Below are 15012 nucleotides of genomic sequence, written 5' to 3' on the forward strand. Positions count from 1 at the left end.
TGCTCACAGAGCCAAGATCAAAACTGTGCCATTAAATCAAGAATATGGCCACTCTAGGAAGAAGTAAACTCACAGTGGCATAAAATTAGCATTAGCAAGATGATTAAAAAATATTTCCTACAAGAAAATATGAATGACACCTCACATGAGCACTGGATGTGTGATGGTGAAATACTTACAATGCAATGTCAAAGTGTAATGTCAGAAAATCAAAACCATAATGCCAGAGAATGTAACATACTGTAAAGCTACAGAAATCACAGTGGAAAAGAAAATCTCCTTTTTTGTGTGTTTTTGGGAGTCAGCTTGGATTTTCTTCAAAAACCAGTAACAGAACTTCAAGATACAAGGTTGTCTCCCTGACAACAAGGATAAGCTCTGAGCTGAGGACATGAGCATGTGCATAACTGCATGACATTTTAAAACAGATTATATCGTGACCTTGTATTATACATAAAGGCATTTTTCAAACATTGCTGATTTTAAAAATGCATTGCAACTCAATAAACTTTCGTGGAAAGGAAAAGTAGTGGTGTTATTACTATGTTGTGTGCTAAGAAAAAGGGACAGCATCCCTAACGAATGGTATGCAGACACTAGACATGCAAACACAGAAGAAAAGAGATAATTATAACAAGGTTTGTGCAGGGTTTTCCATTTCATCAGTGCTGATCTTTGCTAAAACTGTCAAATAGCCACAAATTGGAAAACAAACAAACAAAAAAAAACCTGATGGAACACCCATTGTTATAGTAGGCAATGAAAGATTTACACACCTAATTTTGAAGTGAATGAGTGCTTAGAAGCAAGCATTAATTTTTCAAGTGTGTCGATCAAATTTAATTTGATTTTAAAAGCCCAAACGTATTTGTGTAATTTATTTGGATAGTCTTGATTTTTTTAAAAATCAACTTTACTGGAGTTTATTTCTAAATCAAAACAAAAGAAAGAAGGAAGGGAAAGAAAAGTTACAAAGACTAAAAAGTTGGAGAGGGCTAGAATGGATACAAAAACTATGGAGAAAGCAGGAAAAAAGAGAAAGGAGTAAAATACAGAAAGAAAGATATTTAAAAAAGAAAAAAAGGATAAAAAGAAAGAAAAAAGGAGACGAGAACCCTGATTTCTAACCATCTTTTTCTTCTGTGTGATGGAGCTTGGATGGGTGTCTTCGGCAGGTGCGCCATTTACCAAGACGCTTGAAGAAATTCTCCTCTTCATCTCGCCCATTGTCCAGGCCGCCTCCCGGCCCCCCTCCTTCTGACAGCTTCACCGCGCTGGTAAACTTCACCTGTGCAAAGACAGAGGGCCGGGTCAGGCAGTGCCCTACCTCGTTCTTCCTTGCCTAGACGTAAAGCAACTACAGAACGGCTGCAACACAGTGGATCACCATAGCAACCCAAGTGGGTCTGCACAGATTTGCAGACACTGAAGCACTTCATCTTTTAAGCTTTCTGCTTAAAGGCTTGGTCTTCCGCAAGAGGCTGTAAAGGCACAAAGAAGAAACAAGTGTGACTGGCAATTAAGTGTGCTGGCAGAGCCTACGTTTCTCTCTCAGTTAACCAAGGCAGACTGCCAAGGACAGTGCAGGTTTAACCTAGTCTTCGCGAGGAGCCACAGAAGTCCAGCATAAAACTCCCACGGCACTCTGAAGATTATTGGCTGCAATGTCCACGTTCAGTAGAATGTTTCTCTAGGACAGCTAAAACCAGACAGGTACTGTCCTTCCAAGCTCTCTGCAATCCCGCCTGACACATTTACCTTGGAACTCTGCCTGATGAAAGAAAGACGGTCAACAGAACTGATATCTAGGAGATCTTCCACCCCATCAGCTAGGCCAGAGAGGGAGGAGCGCTTCAGCCAGTTCCCTGTTGCAGAACAAACCACTCAGGACAATTCTGAAAATGCTTCCAAGCAGAATCTATTAGCAAGTGCAGCACATTTCCCTGAAGTAGCCATGCCAGTGTACGGGAAAATGAGAGGAAAGGGGAAGGGCAACCTTTTCAAGTTACGTGCATTAACTACCATGCAAGCCCAGGTCCTGGGACTTGTAAAGGATATATTCTTTGTCTAACAAATGCTATTTGGAGTATTTCTCTTCTACAGAGAGGAATAATGCCTGTGAGATTAAGGTACTGTCCCATTACTTTGGGAACAAGGATTCAGTAATCTATTTTTTCACATATATCATCTGTTATCTTTGGCAAACTGCTTACATTTCCCTTTGCCTCAGCTCCCCCATCTGTAAAATGGAGAGCAGCACTTCCCAGCTTCCCTTGGGAGAATATACAATACACTTCGACAATAAGGAACTGTGCTACAATATTTCTTAAGACAGCTCTATCTCTCTGCACATGCAATATGTATATAGAATAGGAAGAGACATACATTTACCTATGGGGAGTTTGAGTTTCTTTCGAAGGGAGATTCGTCGGGAACGGGAGCGGGAGCGCCTGTCCGTGGTGGTCCCAGAGTGAGCAGTGGTGCACTCGGATGTGTCCTGCTCAGACTGACTACTGGTATCACTCGCCGCGCTCTGTGACTTGAACATCTTTCGCCAGAAGTCCTTGCGCCCCAGAACAGCCCCTTGCATTTGCTCCTCACTGGAAGAGAAGGGACGCAGAGCGTGAACTGCATTTTCAGGGAAGTTTGGATGCTCAGTGGAATGAGACCTTCCTCCCACAGCCCTCTCCTGACCTCTCTGTTCTTTGAAGTTGTTTCATTTTGTATTCCAAACACAGCCTTCTCACTGGGACATAATCAAGTCTCATAACATGCTCAATATTGTTCAAGGCACAAAATAAACATCTTTTCTATCCTGAGAAGCTCGAACACTGAACAGGTCATTCCAATTTTTAGTTTCTACGTGTGAGAAACAAATCATCTTCTTCAGGACAAAATTACCCACATTGATAAGATTTCACCGGTGCCTTCCACAAGCACGTGTAGTAGAGAGCTTTTGGACAACATGATAGTCGTTTCTGAATCTGCTGGAGTCACAATTGTCATTAACATGTCAGAATGGGGACAGCGTGTTTTTCTGTACTCTCGAGTCCTCCCATGGCTGTGGCAGGGCTCAGAGTAGAACAGCTTGCTGCAGTTCTGCAGAGCAGTAAAAGGCTTTGTGTTATCCCTGCAGCCTCAGCAACAGTGAGACCTTGCAGGCTCAGTTAATGCAGGAGAATACATAATACAGAGCTCTGGGCCCTTGTACACTTCATATAGTGCATCTCAAAGCACTTTAACAAAGCAGACGGCTATTCAGAGTCACGGGGAACTGAAATGACTTGTCCAAAGTTACCAGTGGCCATTTATAAAATTTAATAATCTTAAGATTATTGATTACATTTATTTAAATATTAAATGACAGAACTCTTTGGACAAGAGAGACTTCAAACGTGCCATGCCTAACAGCAGGTTGATTTGTTCATTAAAAAAACTGGTAGAGCATCCGTGCTTATAAAGGAAGGGCAACAATCTTCAGAGATTGCATGCCCAAGATAGGTCAGGAATGGGCTGGATTTGGGAAGCAGTAAAGGATTAATGAACCTTAGCAACAACTTGGAACTTGAAAATTAATAGAATCATCCCCCAGAAGAACAAAGTATGGAGCACAGCTATGATGATATCTCTGAGGAATTAACACTAGATAGGATACGGCTATGATAGTATGTGATATTATACTGACAAATCTACTGCACTGTCATTTGAAAAGCTCTGGGGGTTCCCCATCAAAATCAGAATGGGTCCAGTTGGCAGCACTGAAAACAGGCATTACCTAGATGTTATCAGCAGCTGCAGAACAGACACTCAGCACATTTGTGGTACCAGCCAAAGAGGAAAGTCCTGGGATTAGTACAAATGGTCAGGACAGCAAGAAGGATGCTGCTGGCAATAATGCGTGAAACAATTCAATATTCACTTACTGTTCTGGAGTTTGCATCGGGCGGCTTGAGATGTAACTACGGCATTCATCAGGTGCAGCTGATGCCTGACTTTTGTCGATGATGACGCTGCCCACCTCAGATCTATACAGACAATATAAATCATCAGCTAAAGCAAATGGGTGGTCCATCTCATAATCATCACATAGCTACGTGACACGGAAACCAGCATTGCTGAGCAGCAAAGCAGCTTAAGAGATGTACCCTCTCTTCAGCAACTTACTGCCTCTGTGTATATCATTCATGAAAAGGACATCAGGTTTTAGAAGCAAAGCCAAGGTTTTTAGGAGTTTTTCAACCTGCTTAATCCTTCTTCCCAATATTTTACTATGACAAGCCTCAAATCACCAGAGGAAATTTCTTTCTGATAAAGAAGCATGTCAGGATTAGATTTCTTCTAGGACTTGTTTTGCATACCAGGGTTTACCTGTCAGATAAACAACAGTAAGGATGTGACGTACATTAAAAGCTATGTCCACGCAGTGTTTTGAGACTGACACTATGCTTCTTACTTCTCTTAACCTTTTCTCCTCCCAGTGTTTCCACTGCACTGTTCTCTTAGGTCTCTCGTATCAGAGGGTTAGCACTTTTTGCAACAAATCCATTACTGTCTCAGTTCATGAAATTATGAGGGAGACTGCTGCCACAGCGCAATTCTGTACATCAAGAACTGATATGTGGTAACAAGATAAAACACACAAGCATTTCTGTTCAGCGCATGTTGTCATACAGCCATACACAAGTCAGTCATTTGCCTCCTCTCTCCTAGACACCCACCTTTTGCTCCCAGAAGGTTTCGGCTCTTGCTCTGTTTCCTCTGTTTTTTTCCCTGGTATTAACTTTTCAGCACTGTCCAAGAGGGCACTAAGTGCCACTCTCCGGAAGACATTGCCATGAGCCTCCTTGATAAACTGGACCAGCTGTCGGATATCGCAGTACAAGCCCTGAGTAGCAAGACATCAGGAAAATGAAAGAATTCAGTCTGCAGTTTGTGAAGTATCAGTAGTTTCTAAGGTACTTCAGCAGGCTATTGCTCCCCCAGCTGTTGTCTGATATACTCTCCACGTACAGGGTTTGTGTTTTCTGGCTGGGATCAAAAGCCAGAAACTCCACGCAATGCCCTTAGAAGCAGACAATGAAGAGCATTATTGTCATGGAACGTGCTCTGCAGTGGGCTAAAGCGGAGGTACTGGAATCTAAAACAGCTGCAAGATGAGGGAGCTGCAAAGATGACTTAAAGTCTGTTTTATCCCACTCATCCAGTCCATAATTTTATAAGGCATGAAAAAACTAAAGGGTGTTGGGTGGGGGGGGAAGTAGAGTGCAAAAAACTGCATGTTTTGTTTCAAAACCAGTGGGTGTCTTGGGATTTTTCTTAATTATTTTAGAGCTTTACATTAGAGGAAGAGAGAGGAATGACTCACTTATTCCCCAACCTACTTCTACACCCAAGGCTCTTTTTAGCTCTGAACATTCATGCACATCTGTGATGTGACAAATCACCTCTCTATCTGAGGGCAGGGGGATGGAGGGAACAGTTTTATAGGACCTGATTTTTGATCTGTGAACTTTTCCTGAATGACCTTGGATTATTCTGAAAATTCCTCACTAGGAACTGCACAGCCAGCTTTCAACAAAAAAAACACCCAAACAAATAATTGCATCTGTATACTGATTAAGGCTCTTTTTCCTAAGACGTTGAACACAAGATTGACTTGACAAGAGTGATGCAATAACAGAATCCTCATCTATGCTTTGCATACTATGTTCTCCATATGGAGAACACTCTTAATGGTGCTATGCTCAAAGATAAGTTTCACCTTACACACTAGCTAAAATAAGGTCCAGAAAGACAAACAATTTATAAGGAAAATTTACACTCGGTGATCCTAATCTAGATCCAACAATGGTGCATGTCTTTCTGCACCCCACCAATTTATCTCCGGTGGAAACATTCCAAAAAATGAATATCCATAAGAACAAGAGGACTTAGGACATAGGCAGACTGCTCTGCTGGTTTAAGACGTTACTGTGGTTTTTTTCTCTCTCTCCCTTCTTCTCACAGGGGATTACTGTCCCTTTGGACTTCCATGCCTCTACAGCTTTGCTGTAAGGACAGAGCATAAGAGTGCTTCTTGGTTGCTTCCATGAAAAATCTTGATTTCTGATAATAAAAGATGTGGTTTGAGATTAGCTGCTAGATTCTGCACCAGTTTGGAAGAAGAGAGCTCACATCATCTGTTCTACTGACTGCTATGTGCTGTGGGAGACAGCAGCAACCAGCAGCACCGGACTTTCCTCTGGGTGTTAGGTAAATTGAACGTTTGCCTAAACCTTGGGAAGACCTACAGAATTGCTGTTCAGTAGCTCACATACTCTGTCATGGGTGAGACACATCCTTAACCAAGTAAGCTGGCTTTAATTTTGCTGAAAGTTGATTTTTGCTGGCTTAATTCCTTGCTCCAGACTATGCTACTAATCCATTTGGGGGAAAAAACCTAGAAGCTGCTTGAACAGAGAGGAAAACGCAATTCGGAGTGCAAAACTTTTGCCCTGGCTAAGTCCCCAGTTCCAAGGCAAGCGTGAAAGGAGGGCATCACATTTACATCGTGTTTCAATTGTGACTGCACAGCTACACTCATGGGATTTGGCTAAACTGAATTAATTCTTCACTGTAAAGACTCACTAGTGACTCCCAGGTGAAAAAGTAACTTTGTGAACATGAAAAAATGCTTACCAGGTTTTCCGGGCTGTGCAGCTCATGCGTAGTGGAAGCACAGCGAGTGATCAACGACTTGAACATGGCACTCACGATAATACCTTCTACACTCTGGGCTGTAGACTTGTTGTCCACTGTGGTGAAGTTATTCCCAAATCCAGCCTTGTCTGTGGAATTCAAGCACAAGCAAAGCCCCTTGTTAGGAATGGTTTAGAAAACATAGCTTAAAGACACATGTAAAGGGATTCAGACACACGAGACAAGGACAAGTTCTCACCTAATATCCTGTGTTCAGCTCTCACAATCCCACCCCACAAAAATAAAGCAGAAGGAAAGGGTAAAACAAATGAGAAGGATGAAATCTTCTCAGAAACAGTTGTATAAAAAAGGATTTAAAAGATCAGGGCCACTCAGGCTTCCTTTTATCCACATCTCTCATTTAGACACATACAGAATAAGGTATAAAATTTGAGCAATACCCCCAGCTTTTCTGTTAACTGTTTTAAAGCACAAGAGATGTTTGATTAAGCTGAAAAGTTATAACACTGATGAAAAGAAAATCTACTGAACTTCAGGAATACCGTTCTTGCAAGGTGCACAAGGAGACCAAGTTCTCAGAGTCAAAAAGGAATTACACATTTACATGAATAACAAGAAACGTTCCAGTTTTGTTAGGTGAGAGAAAAGGCTTTCAAAAGCTGCAGGAGCTGCCATACTTCAAAGCATGAGCTAGTCAATAATTGATGAATACTCGAAAACTTCCTGTGGACACCTTCTTTACAAACGTTTGCTGTATTATATTTTTAGATGCTTTCTCTGAAGTGCCTGAGATCAGAAGTAGGTTAATAGACTAGCCAGACTCCCTGAGTGCTCCGGAGCAGCTAGTCCTACTCTGTGAACAATAAATTTTAACTGTTGTTGCATGCAGTGACCAAGCTTAAGTGTTTGGTCATTCTAATAGCACCTGGAATCATTTTCCTAACTTAAAAAAGAGAAAACATATACAACATACACACGGACAGACATGCTTGTAACTGCAGGCATGAGCATCTGTGTGTTCGTGTTCTCGTTTATTGCTATTTACTGCCTCACCTGAGGCACCACAGTTTTAATGCTCAATTATATCTCCATTGAGAATTACCCCTGGATTAAACAGGCCACTCCAGCTGGCAACTGGTCATGCAACGAAGCACAAAACTTCCTGCCCGAGGTGCAGTTGAATGAAAATAGTTTCTTTGAAGACACATGAATCAAAGGTAGAATCAAAGGAGAGGCCTTCAATTTCAGGTGCACTGGGTGATGCAAGATCACCACATGAGATCACTGGGTGGTCAAATCAGAAGAGATCCAAGCCTCCTGACTTGCACTGCCTGAGAATACGGTCTGTATATTCTGAGGATAGTAATTAAATATTTTTTCCTTTTTTAAAGGAAAAGAAAAAGGCATGGCTTGTTTGTTGTGGTACAGTTTAGGAATATTCAAGCGAGAGTTTCTGATGCTAGGTATACTTACTGTCAGTGACTGGCTCCATACAGAATCCCAGCAAAGCATGCAGAAAATCCACCACATTGTTGAGGGAATCTCTGTTCACATAATCCCTCATGGTCTGCCGGAACTGCATCTTATCCAGTTTGTACAGCTTTGTGAGGCAGTTCTGAGCCTGCAATGATATCCATTAAATCACATCACACTCAAGTACATGTTCAAGTTTTCTGCTAATAGCAGAAGGGTATTTTTCACTCTTGCTTAGCCAGTCCTCTGCTGTGCCGTCTAAAGTAACCTCCCCTAAGAACCAGAAGGTCCTGTAACAGAAAGAAGTTCAGCACAAGGAGACAGTGATGAAGGCACCAACAAGGTACCATTGTTTGGAGGTGGTGCTGAAGTCACTGTCAGCCACATCTCAAGGCCGCTTATTCTCTCCCCAACCCCAAGATAAAATTCTCACTGAATATGAATGAAGTAGGAATGTACCACCTCAGTCAGGGCTTATTGCCTTGGTGAGACAGGTTCGTAGCCTCAGGCATCTGATTTTCAGCCTCTGGCTCAGACTCAGCTCATCTGATGCACTCGTATCCCGTGACCAATTTACATCATGTGAAACGTTAGCTTTTTATTTAAAAGCTATTAATTGCCAGCTTCTTATCGCAAAAGTATCCATCCTACCAGGACCCTATGCAAGCTGGAGTTAGAGAATTTAAAATACCAGCTCTACGGGAAACATGAACTCTCCTGCTACCTACAATAGGGTGCTTAACTTTCCAGTAAACTCAGACATGTGATTGTCCATGCAGTCGATACAAATGGTGCATGCAAAGCAGTTTGGACAGACAAACACACAGAAAACGCAGCAGACTGAACGCATGCAGGAAAATCTCTTCTCATAAAGACCTCAATTCAATGAGTCTGATGATAACCTTGGCTCCAAGAGACCTATCCATTTATGCCTAATGTTCTGCATATGCCTAAATGCTCTCCTGGCTCAGCTCCAACACAACATAAAAGCTAACTGACATTGTGATGAATATGGTATGTGATCAATCAGTGCTCTGAGCAGAGCCTTTCTACTGTTACCACTGGGACTCTCTTACCCCATCTTGTCCCACTGTGTCCAGATCTAACACTACTGCTGCAGTCTTCTCAGTACCCAGGAGACTCGCTAACAGAAGAACACTGCATGACACAGAGGCAGCCAATCCATCTCTGAGCCATCTAGCTCAGATCCCAGAACCAAATTACAGCTCTGTTGGCATGGATCAGGCTAATCAAAGCCATGGAGAAGTACCCGGCTCTCACCCACACCATAGATGGGCACAGTATAAACTACAGTCATCAAAAATGCTCCCTACTGCAAGCACAGAAAATGAGGAGGAGGCATGTGCTGAAGAAAACCTTCGAAAGGCTCCCATTTGACAGGGCATTGGGTCGATCTCAGGGAGTCAAACTCTTCTGGATGAAGTCAGATGTCTGGGCTACATCCTGGGCAGAACCAAAACTGTAAGGAGTCAACAGTGACCATCCACCCTGCCCTTCAATACGACATGAGTCTTCTACTTCTCAGCAGCACACTAATGTGCCTGCAAGCACAGTGCACCCCCAACGATCAGAAGCTGATGGAGCAGCCCAGCAGCAACGAGTCATAATCACCATCAGGAAAGGTGGACACATAACTACACCTCAGACTTCTTGATTCAGACATGCAACTTAAGATAGCTGCACAGCTTGTAAATAGCATAATTTGTTAATGTGTACTTACACCAGCTCACACAGGGGATTTGCTCCTGTGTATTTGTCCCTTCCCAGACAACCCATCCATCGGGGTGCTCAGAAGCACCCTGGCACTCAAGTGCACTCTTAGCAAGCCTCAGAGGCTGGAAGGTAGCTCAGTAGCTGAAAATCTGCTACAGCTGGGCTGCAACACAGGCTGTGAGCTGGGGCAAAGACAAACACATTTACTGCCAATACACAGAAAGCTACAGAGGGGGCAGACAGCAATCTCAGCAGCTGATGTCAAAAGTACAGGGGGAACGCTTTAATGAGCTTTAGTTCTCTTACATTCTCCCGGAATACCTGGTGTCTCAGGCGATCTCCAGAGAGCCCTCGGTGTCCTTCTCCACAACCATAGGCACAACCCAGGGACTTCACAATTTTGATCAGCATTGTGAGTGCCAGCCTATGGGTGCTGACAGATGGGCCTTCGTCCTGAGTCACAGAGGGAAAGACGGTGTGAAACCCTGGCACAACCACTTGCACTTCGTTAGTATTTTACTTTTAGCAAGTTGCTGTCCGTTTCTCCTCCCAGACACTCCATTACTGAGTTGTTACTCTTGAAACGTTTACTCCATCTATTTTTTCAAGTTTAGGGACCAGCCCTCTCCCTTTCAGCTCCTCTCAAAATGTTATGCTATAAATGCGAAGCCCCCTGCGTGCTGCTGCAAATATAATTCAGCACTTCAAAAAAATTTGCCTGAAAAACAGAGAGCTGGCTTGCTTGAGGAGAAAAACAAGCATCTTTTTTAAATGTCTCAGGTGTTACACTACTGTGAATTGCAACTCTGGAGGTCAGCAACACCATCTCTTGGCCAATTCTCATAGTAATACTGAAAAATTTATGATTTCTGGCCATCAAAGAAAACAAACTGTGCTCACACACTGGAATCTGGTTTTCTTTATAAGCTATGAATAATAAAACTGAAAGAAAAACCTTTGTGATTGAGGGTTTCAGGTACTTTAACAAGATATTGAAAACATCCATGCAAGGCTCACAAAATCTGCTTCTGGGAGCTGCTTCACTGGAGTAATTACAGTGCTTGAATTCCCGATCACGTTTCTTTGGTGGAACCCGAAGCGCGCCCCAGAGCAAAACAAATTAATTTGTGATTGTGATGCAAAAAGAAAAAGGGAGGGAAAACAGATGGGCAGTTGTGTACACAGGCATGACCAATCTGAACAGCTCTTTCACTACATTCAAGAATGGTATAAAGGGAAGCAACACAAACCTTTTCTTGTTTTTTGTCGTTCTTCTCATACGGCCCTCCTCCTCCTCCACCACCACCTCCATCACTTCCACCTCCACCTCCTCCGCCACTTCCACCACCTCCTTCTTCTCCTCCATCTCCAGCTCCACTAACAGGAGGAGGCCCAAATCCACAAGCTGAACCACCCAAAGCAGCCCCTTTGAACTGGAAGGATCCTTCACTTGGTCTCTTTTCAGGGGCCTCATTTTCTTTGTTCTCACTCTTCCTCCGAACCTTCTCGACACAGGGCACCACACCAAGCTGAAGTAAGCACTCCACAATGTTCAGTGCCACATCACAAATCCTGGAACTGATGTCATGGTTCAGGACCAAGTAAACAGCCTTCAGGACCACCTGGGAGATTCAAACATCATATTTAAAGTCAGACTTCTTTTCTCTCCTAGTACTGTTTAGTGCCTGGAAATGCTAGTCACAGACCAGAGACTCATTATAGCAGGCACAGTACAAACTGAGAATGAAGTACACACAACCTTCAACCCCAAGAGCCTACAATCTAGGTGTGAGACAAGAAACCACAGACCGGGCACAGTCAGGCAGAAAAGGTAACCATGAGATGACATCTGTGAGCCTGAGAACACTGCTTCAGTGCACCAGGAACTGTCAGGTCATTAAGGGGAATGCAGAAAAGGTGAGATTTAAGGTGCCATTAAAAGAAAGGTGCTATTCTATTTTATAGGGAACTTGATGCATGCCCCAGGAACACAGCCATTAAATAATATCATTTAGTATTTGGTGTGTGCATTCCACATGCACATGCGCTTCTTGCAAGGAGTAATAGGATTTGCAGTGTCTCAGAGGAGACTTTTATGATATGCACAAATGTATCTGACTGACCTTCGTGTACTGCTGAGAGAAGTCATATAAAGAGGTGGAGGAAAAGCCCATCAAAACCCTGATCTCAATGGCACAGCTACATTGACAGAAGAGGGACCTGGCTTTCCTCATTCCTTGCCAATTACCGAGAGATCCAGCATGCCGTTCTTGTGGACAAAGTTGTTGGTTCCGTCAATGTGATCCGTATCCTCCAAGCAACTGTAATTGATGCAGGAGTCTGTCAGGCTCCGTGGGAGGTTGGCACATGCGAGCGGCTCATGGGGCATCTCAGGGATAGGCACCTGGTTGCAAAGCTTCCTCATGTGCTCACTGAAGAAATCAGCGTAGCCCACATTGAATGAGGCCAGGGTAGTGTTGAAGGTGGCCACAGTAATGGTGGAGATCTGGGACCGCACTGCAGGGAGGAAAATGGCTACCTGTAAATTTCCATCTCCAAAGCTATGAAATGGCAGCTTGCGATGCTAAAAGACAAAACAGGCTTCTAATTCCTATCTTGAGTACAAGGATGAAAGCAAAGACTCATTTCTTCATTTAAGCCGGTGTAAATTAGAACAACCCCAAGCTTCCTCTAGCAGTACAGTTCCATGGCAGCTTAAGTTGATCTCAGGCTACTGGGCAGTTAAGTAGATCAGGGAGCTCAGCCAGCCTAAATCTAATCCAAAACAGGGATTAGAGTTTGGCTAGCTTTGCTCCCTGTATTGGTCCAGCGCCTGGTCTTAAAAACAACACTGCCCCTGCAAGGGAAGGAGGAAGGACTGCAGCTGGATGCAGGAGTGAAGGTAGGGTAATAGCCGCACCAATTTGGAACAGCTTTCTAAGTCACACTAGTTTGAAATATTTCATCACAACAGTTGGGAAAAGTGGAGCAGTGTGTTCCTAGCAGTATCTGTGACAGTCTAAACCATCTCCAAAATGCAAAGCTGACTGATGAGAGAGGCAACGTGATGTCTAAGTTCACAATGCTCAGAGAAGGGACCTCATGACATAGCCAAGATTAACTTCAAATTGGTTAGCTCAGGTAGTGACAGCATTTCAGCTATACAGGCCAATTGTTATCAAGGATTCACCGGGATTTTACAACCATGCTGAACTTCAGGCCACAATGTCAGTAATTTCCCACACTTAGCACTTTGTAAGTAGGTTTACACATCCTGTAGTGTAGAAAGGGCAGCACTGTGTCCCACAGTGTTGATTGGACCATTGTCTGCCAGACAGTACAGTAACAGGGCTGTGGACTAACAATGAACCTCTGTCTAAGGTTATTTAATAAGTTCCAATGGATAAAGTAACATACACCTAACAGGAATCTTCAAGCACTGACTCAACGATGGACTGGTTATATTATGCAAATAACAACTTACCAGAGTGGTGACTACATTTTCTCATAGACAGTGTGACCCTGCCAGGACTGAACTAGCACTATTTATTAGGAGAAACGTTCCAAGGCTGATAGAACCTTGCACTAGGCTACAATTTGGCCAATGATCAGGACAGGAATTAGCTGCTTTTAATCACAGGATTACTTGCTGGCAAGTGTGATTTTCAATGGCATTCACTGAAGTTCGCATGGTGAAGATAACAACCAAGATGGAATTAGGAAATTTTGTTCCTGAGCTACTAAGTTTGATGAATATCCAAGGGCAGCTATTTTTTGTTCCACTAAGGTTTTGCTTAGTTTGTTTTGAAATGGGTAGCGAAAATCCATACTCAAATCCTATCTAAAGTTACTTTTCCTGTGTTGTATCTTTATTTCATTATCACTGATAGAGCTGACTGCTGGATGGGAATCACAGAGGCAGGGAAGGAGGACTAAAGACTCTTCATTTACTTCCATGCATGCCTGCAGCATGTGTCCATGTGCCCATTACTCCTCTTGAGCAGTACCTAGGACATAACTAATTTTTCACCTCTGCTTTTCAGTGTGCCAGCCAGAAGAAATGAGTTTATTAGCAAATGTCTCCTGGCCAGGGAAAATAGACAACAGATGGGAAATCATGAATGACCAGTACGCTTGGATATAGTTGGCCACGCAAAAGACTATGTAGTATTTGTACTTACTTTCTAACTACAGAATGGTTCTTTCAAAGTCACAGACTACCACTAGAAATAGCATGATTTGTCCTATTATTTGTATAGCTGCTGCACAATTGCAGCTGGGGTACAACTAGAAAAAATAAGCATTGCATATGGGTACTGTCCTACAGAACAAATGCAGGCTGGGAAGACAGACTGTACAAAATTGATCCAGGAGAAGAGATTTGCTCAGGAGACACAGAGCAAAGAAGAAGATGTGCCCAAGCTAGATTAAAACTGACACAAATCCACCCCCTCTCAGACTATTCAGATTTGCTGTGCTAAAAGAGTGTGGATCTTTGAGAGCTCCAAGGCTATAGCACATATCACACGAGTGCATCTGTAGCCTCCCTGGGTATGCTGCCTGAAAGCTTGTGCAGACCCTGCTCCACGGGGTGTGTGGTATCCTGTTCCCTCAGCAGGGTTTACGGCTGCACTTGCCACAAGTGAGGGCCAATCTCTATGATCAGGTTTTGCCAGTAGCACTGCACGGGAGGGAGAAAACGAATTCACTGTGTTTAGGCAATAGGAGCACTGCCAGCAAAGTGCTCTGGTGGAGAGAGCCCTGCTGACAGAAGAAAGCTTTCCTCTGCTTGGCTAACATCGTTTGAAAAAGGTGGTGTTGCCCTGCCAATAGAAAGTCTCTTTCTTCTGGAGCAGACTTTATCCCACCAGAGGCTCTCCCATTGTGGTCACACTGGCACTGCTATTTCTGCAGAGGGCTCCAAGACTGTCAGGCCTCAGGGAGTTTTCAAGTAAACTTAAAAGCCAGGCTTCTATTTGGAACAAAGAGAATTAAGGAAAAAAAAAAAAGAGATGTGGAGGGAAAAAAAAGGAACAAACCAATTATTGTTTCACTCATACGTGGAAACAGTAACACTTCCTCAGTTTATTGGAGTTGATATTTCAG

The 15012-nt window shown here is 43.2% G+C and overlaps 1 protein-coding gene across 1 annotated transcript in view; it reads right to left on the reverse strand.

The window, feature by feature from the left end:
* UNC80 (unc-80 homolog (C. elegans)) overlaps positions 1-15012 on the reverse strand; it is a gene marked incomplete at its 3' end in the record, with an annotated part of 70047 nt that overhangs the window by 30173 nt on the left and 24862 nt on the right. The window contains exons 12-21 of the mRNA XM_010188289.1: positions 12155-12423; positions 11157-11528; positions 10213-10359; positions 8173-8320; positions 6679-6827; positions 4719-4885; positions 3924-4025; positions 2392-2600; positions 1759-1865; positions 1189-1288 (exon numbers count right to left, since the gene is read on the reverse strand). Of these exons, the coding sequence (XP_010186591.1) occupies positions 1189-1288; positions 1759-1865; positions 2392-2600; positions 3924-4025; positions 4719-4885; positions 6679-6827; positions 8173-8320; positions 10213-10359; positions 11157-11528; positions 12155-12423 (1770 nt within the window). The remainder of the gene's footprint in view (positions 1-1188; positions 1289-1758; positions 1866-2391; positions 2601-3923; positions 4026-4718; positions 4886-6678; positions 6828-8172; positions 8321-10212; positions 10360-11156; positions 11529-12154; positions 12424-15012) is intronic.

This window comes from Mesitornis unicolor, unplaced genomic scaffold, assembly GCF_000695765.1.
Source record: "Mesitornis unicolor isolate BGI_N332 unplaced genomic scaffold, ASM69576v1 scaffold13647, whole genome shotgun sequence".
Lineage (NCBI taxonomy): Eukaryota > Metazoa > Chordata > Aves > Mesitornithiformes > Mesitornithidae > Mesitornis > Mesitornis unicolor.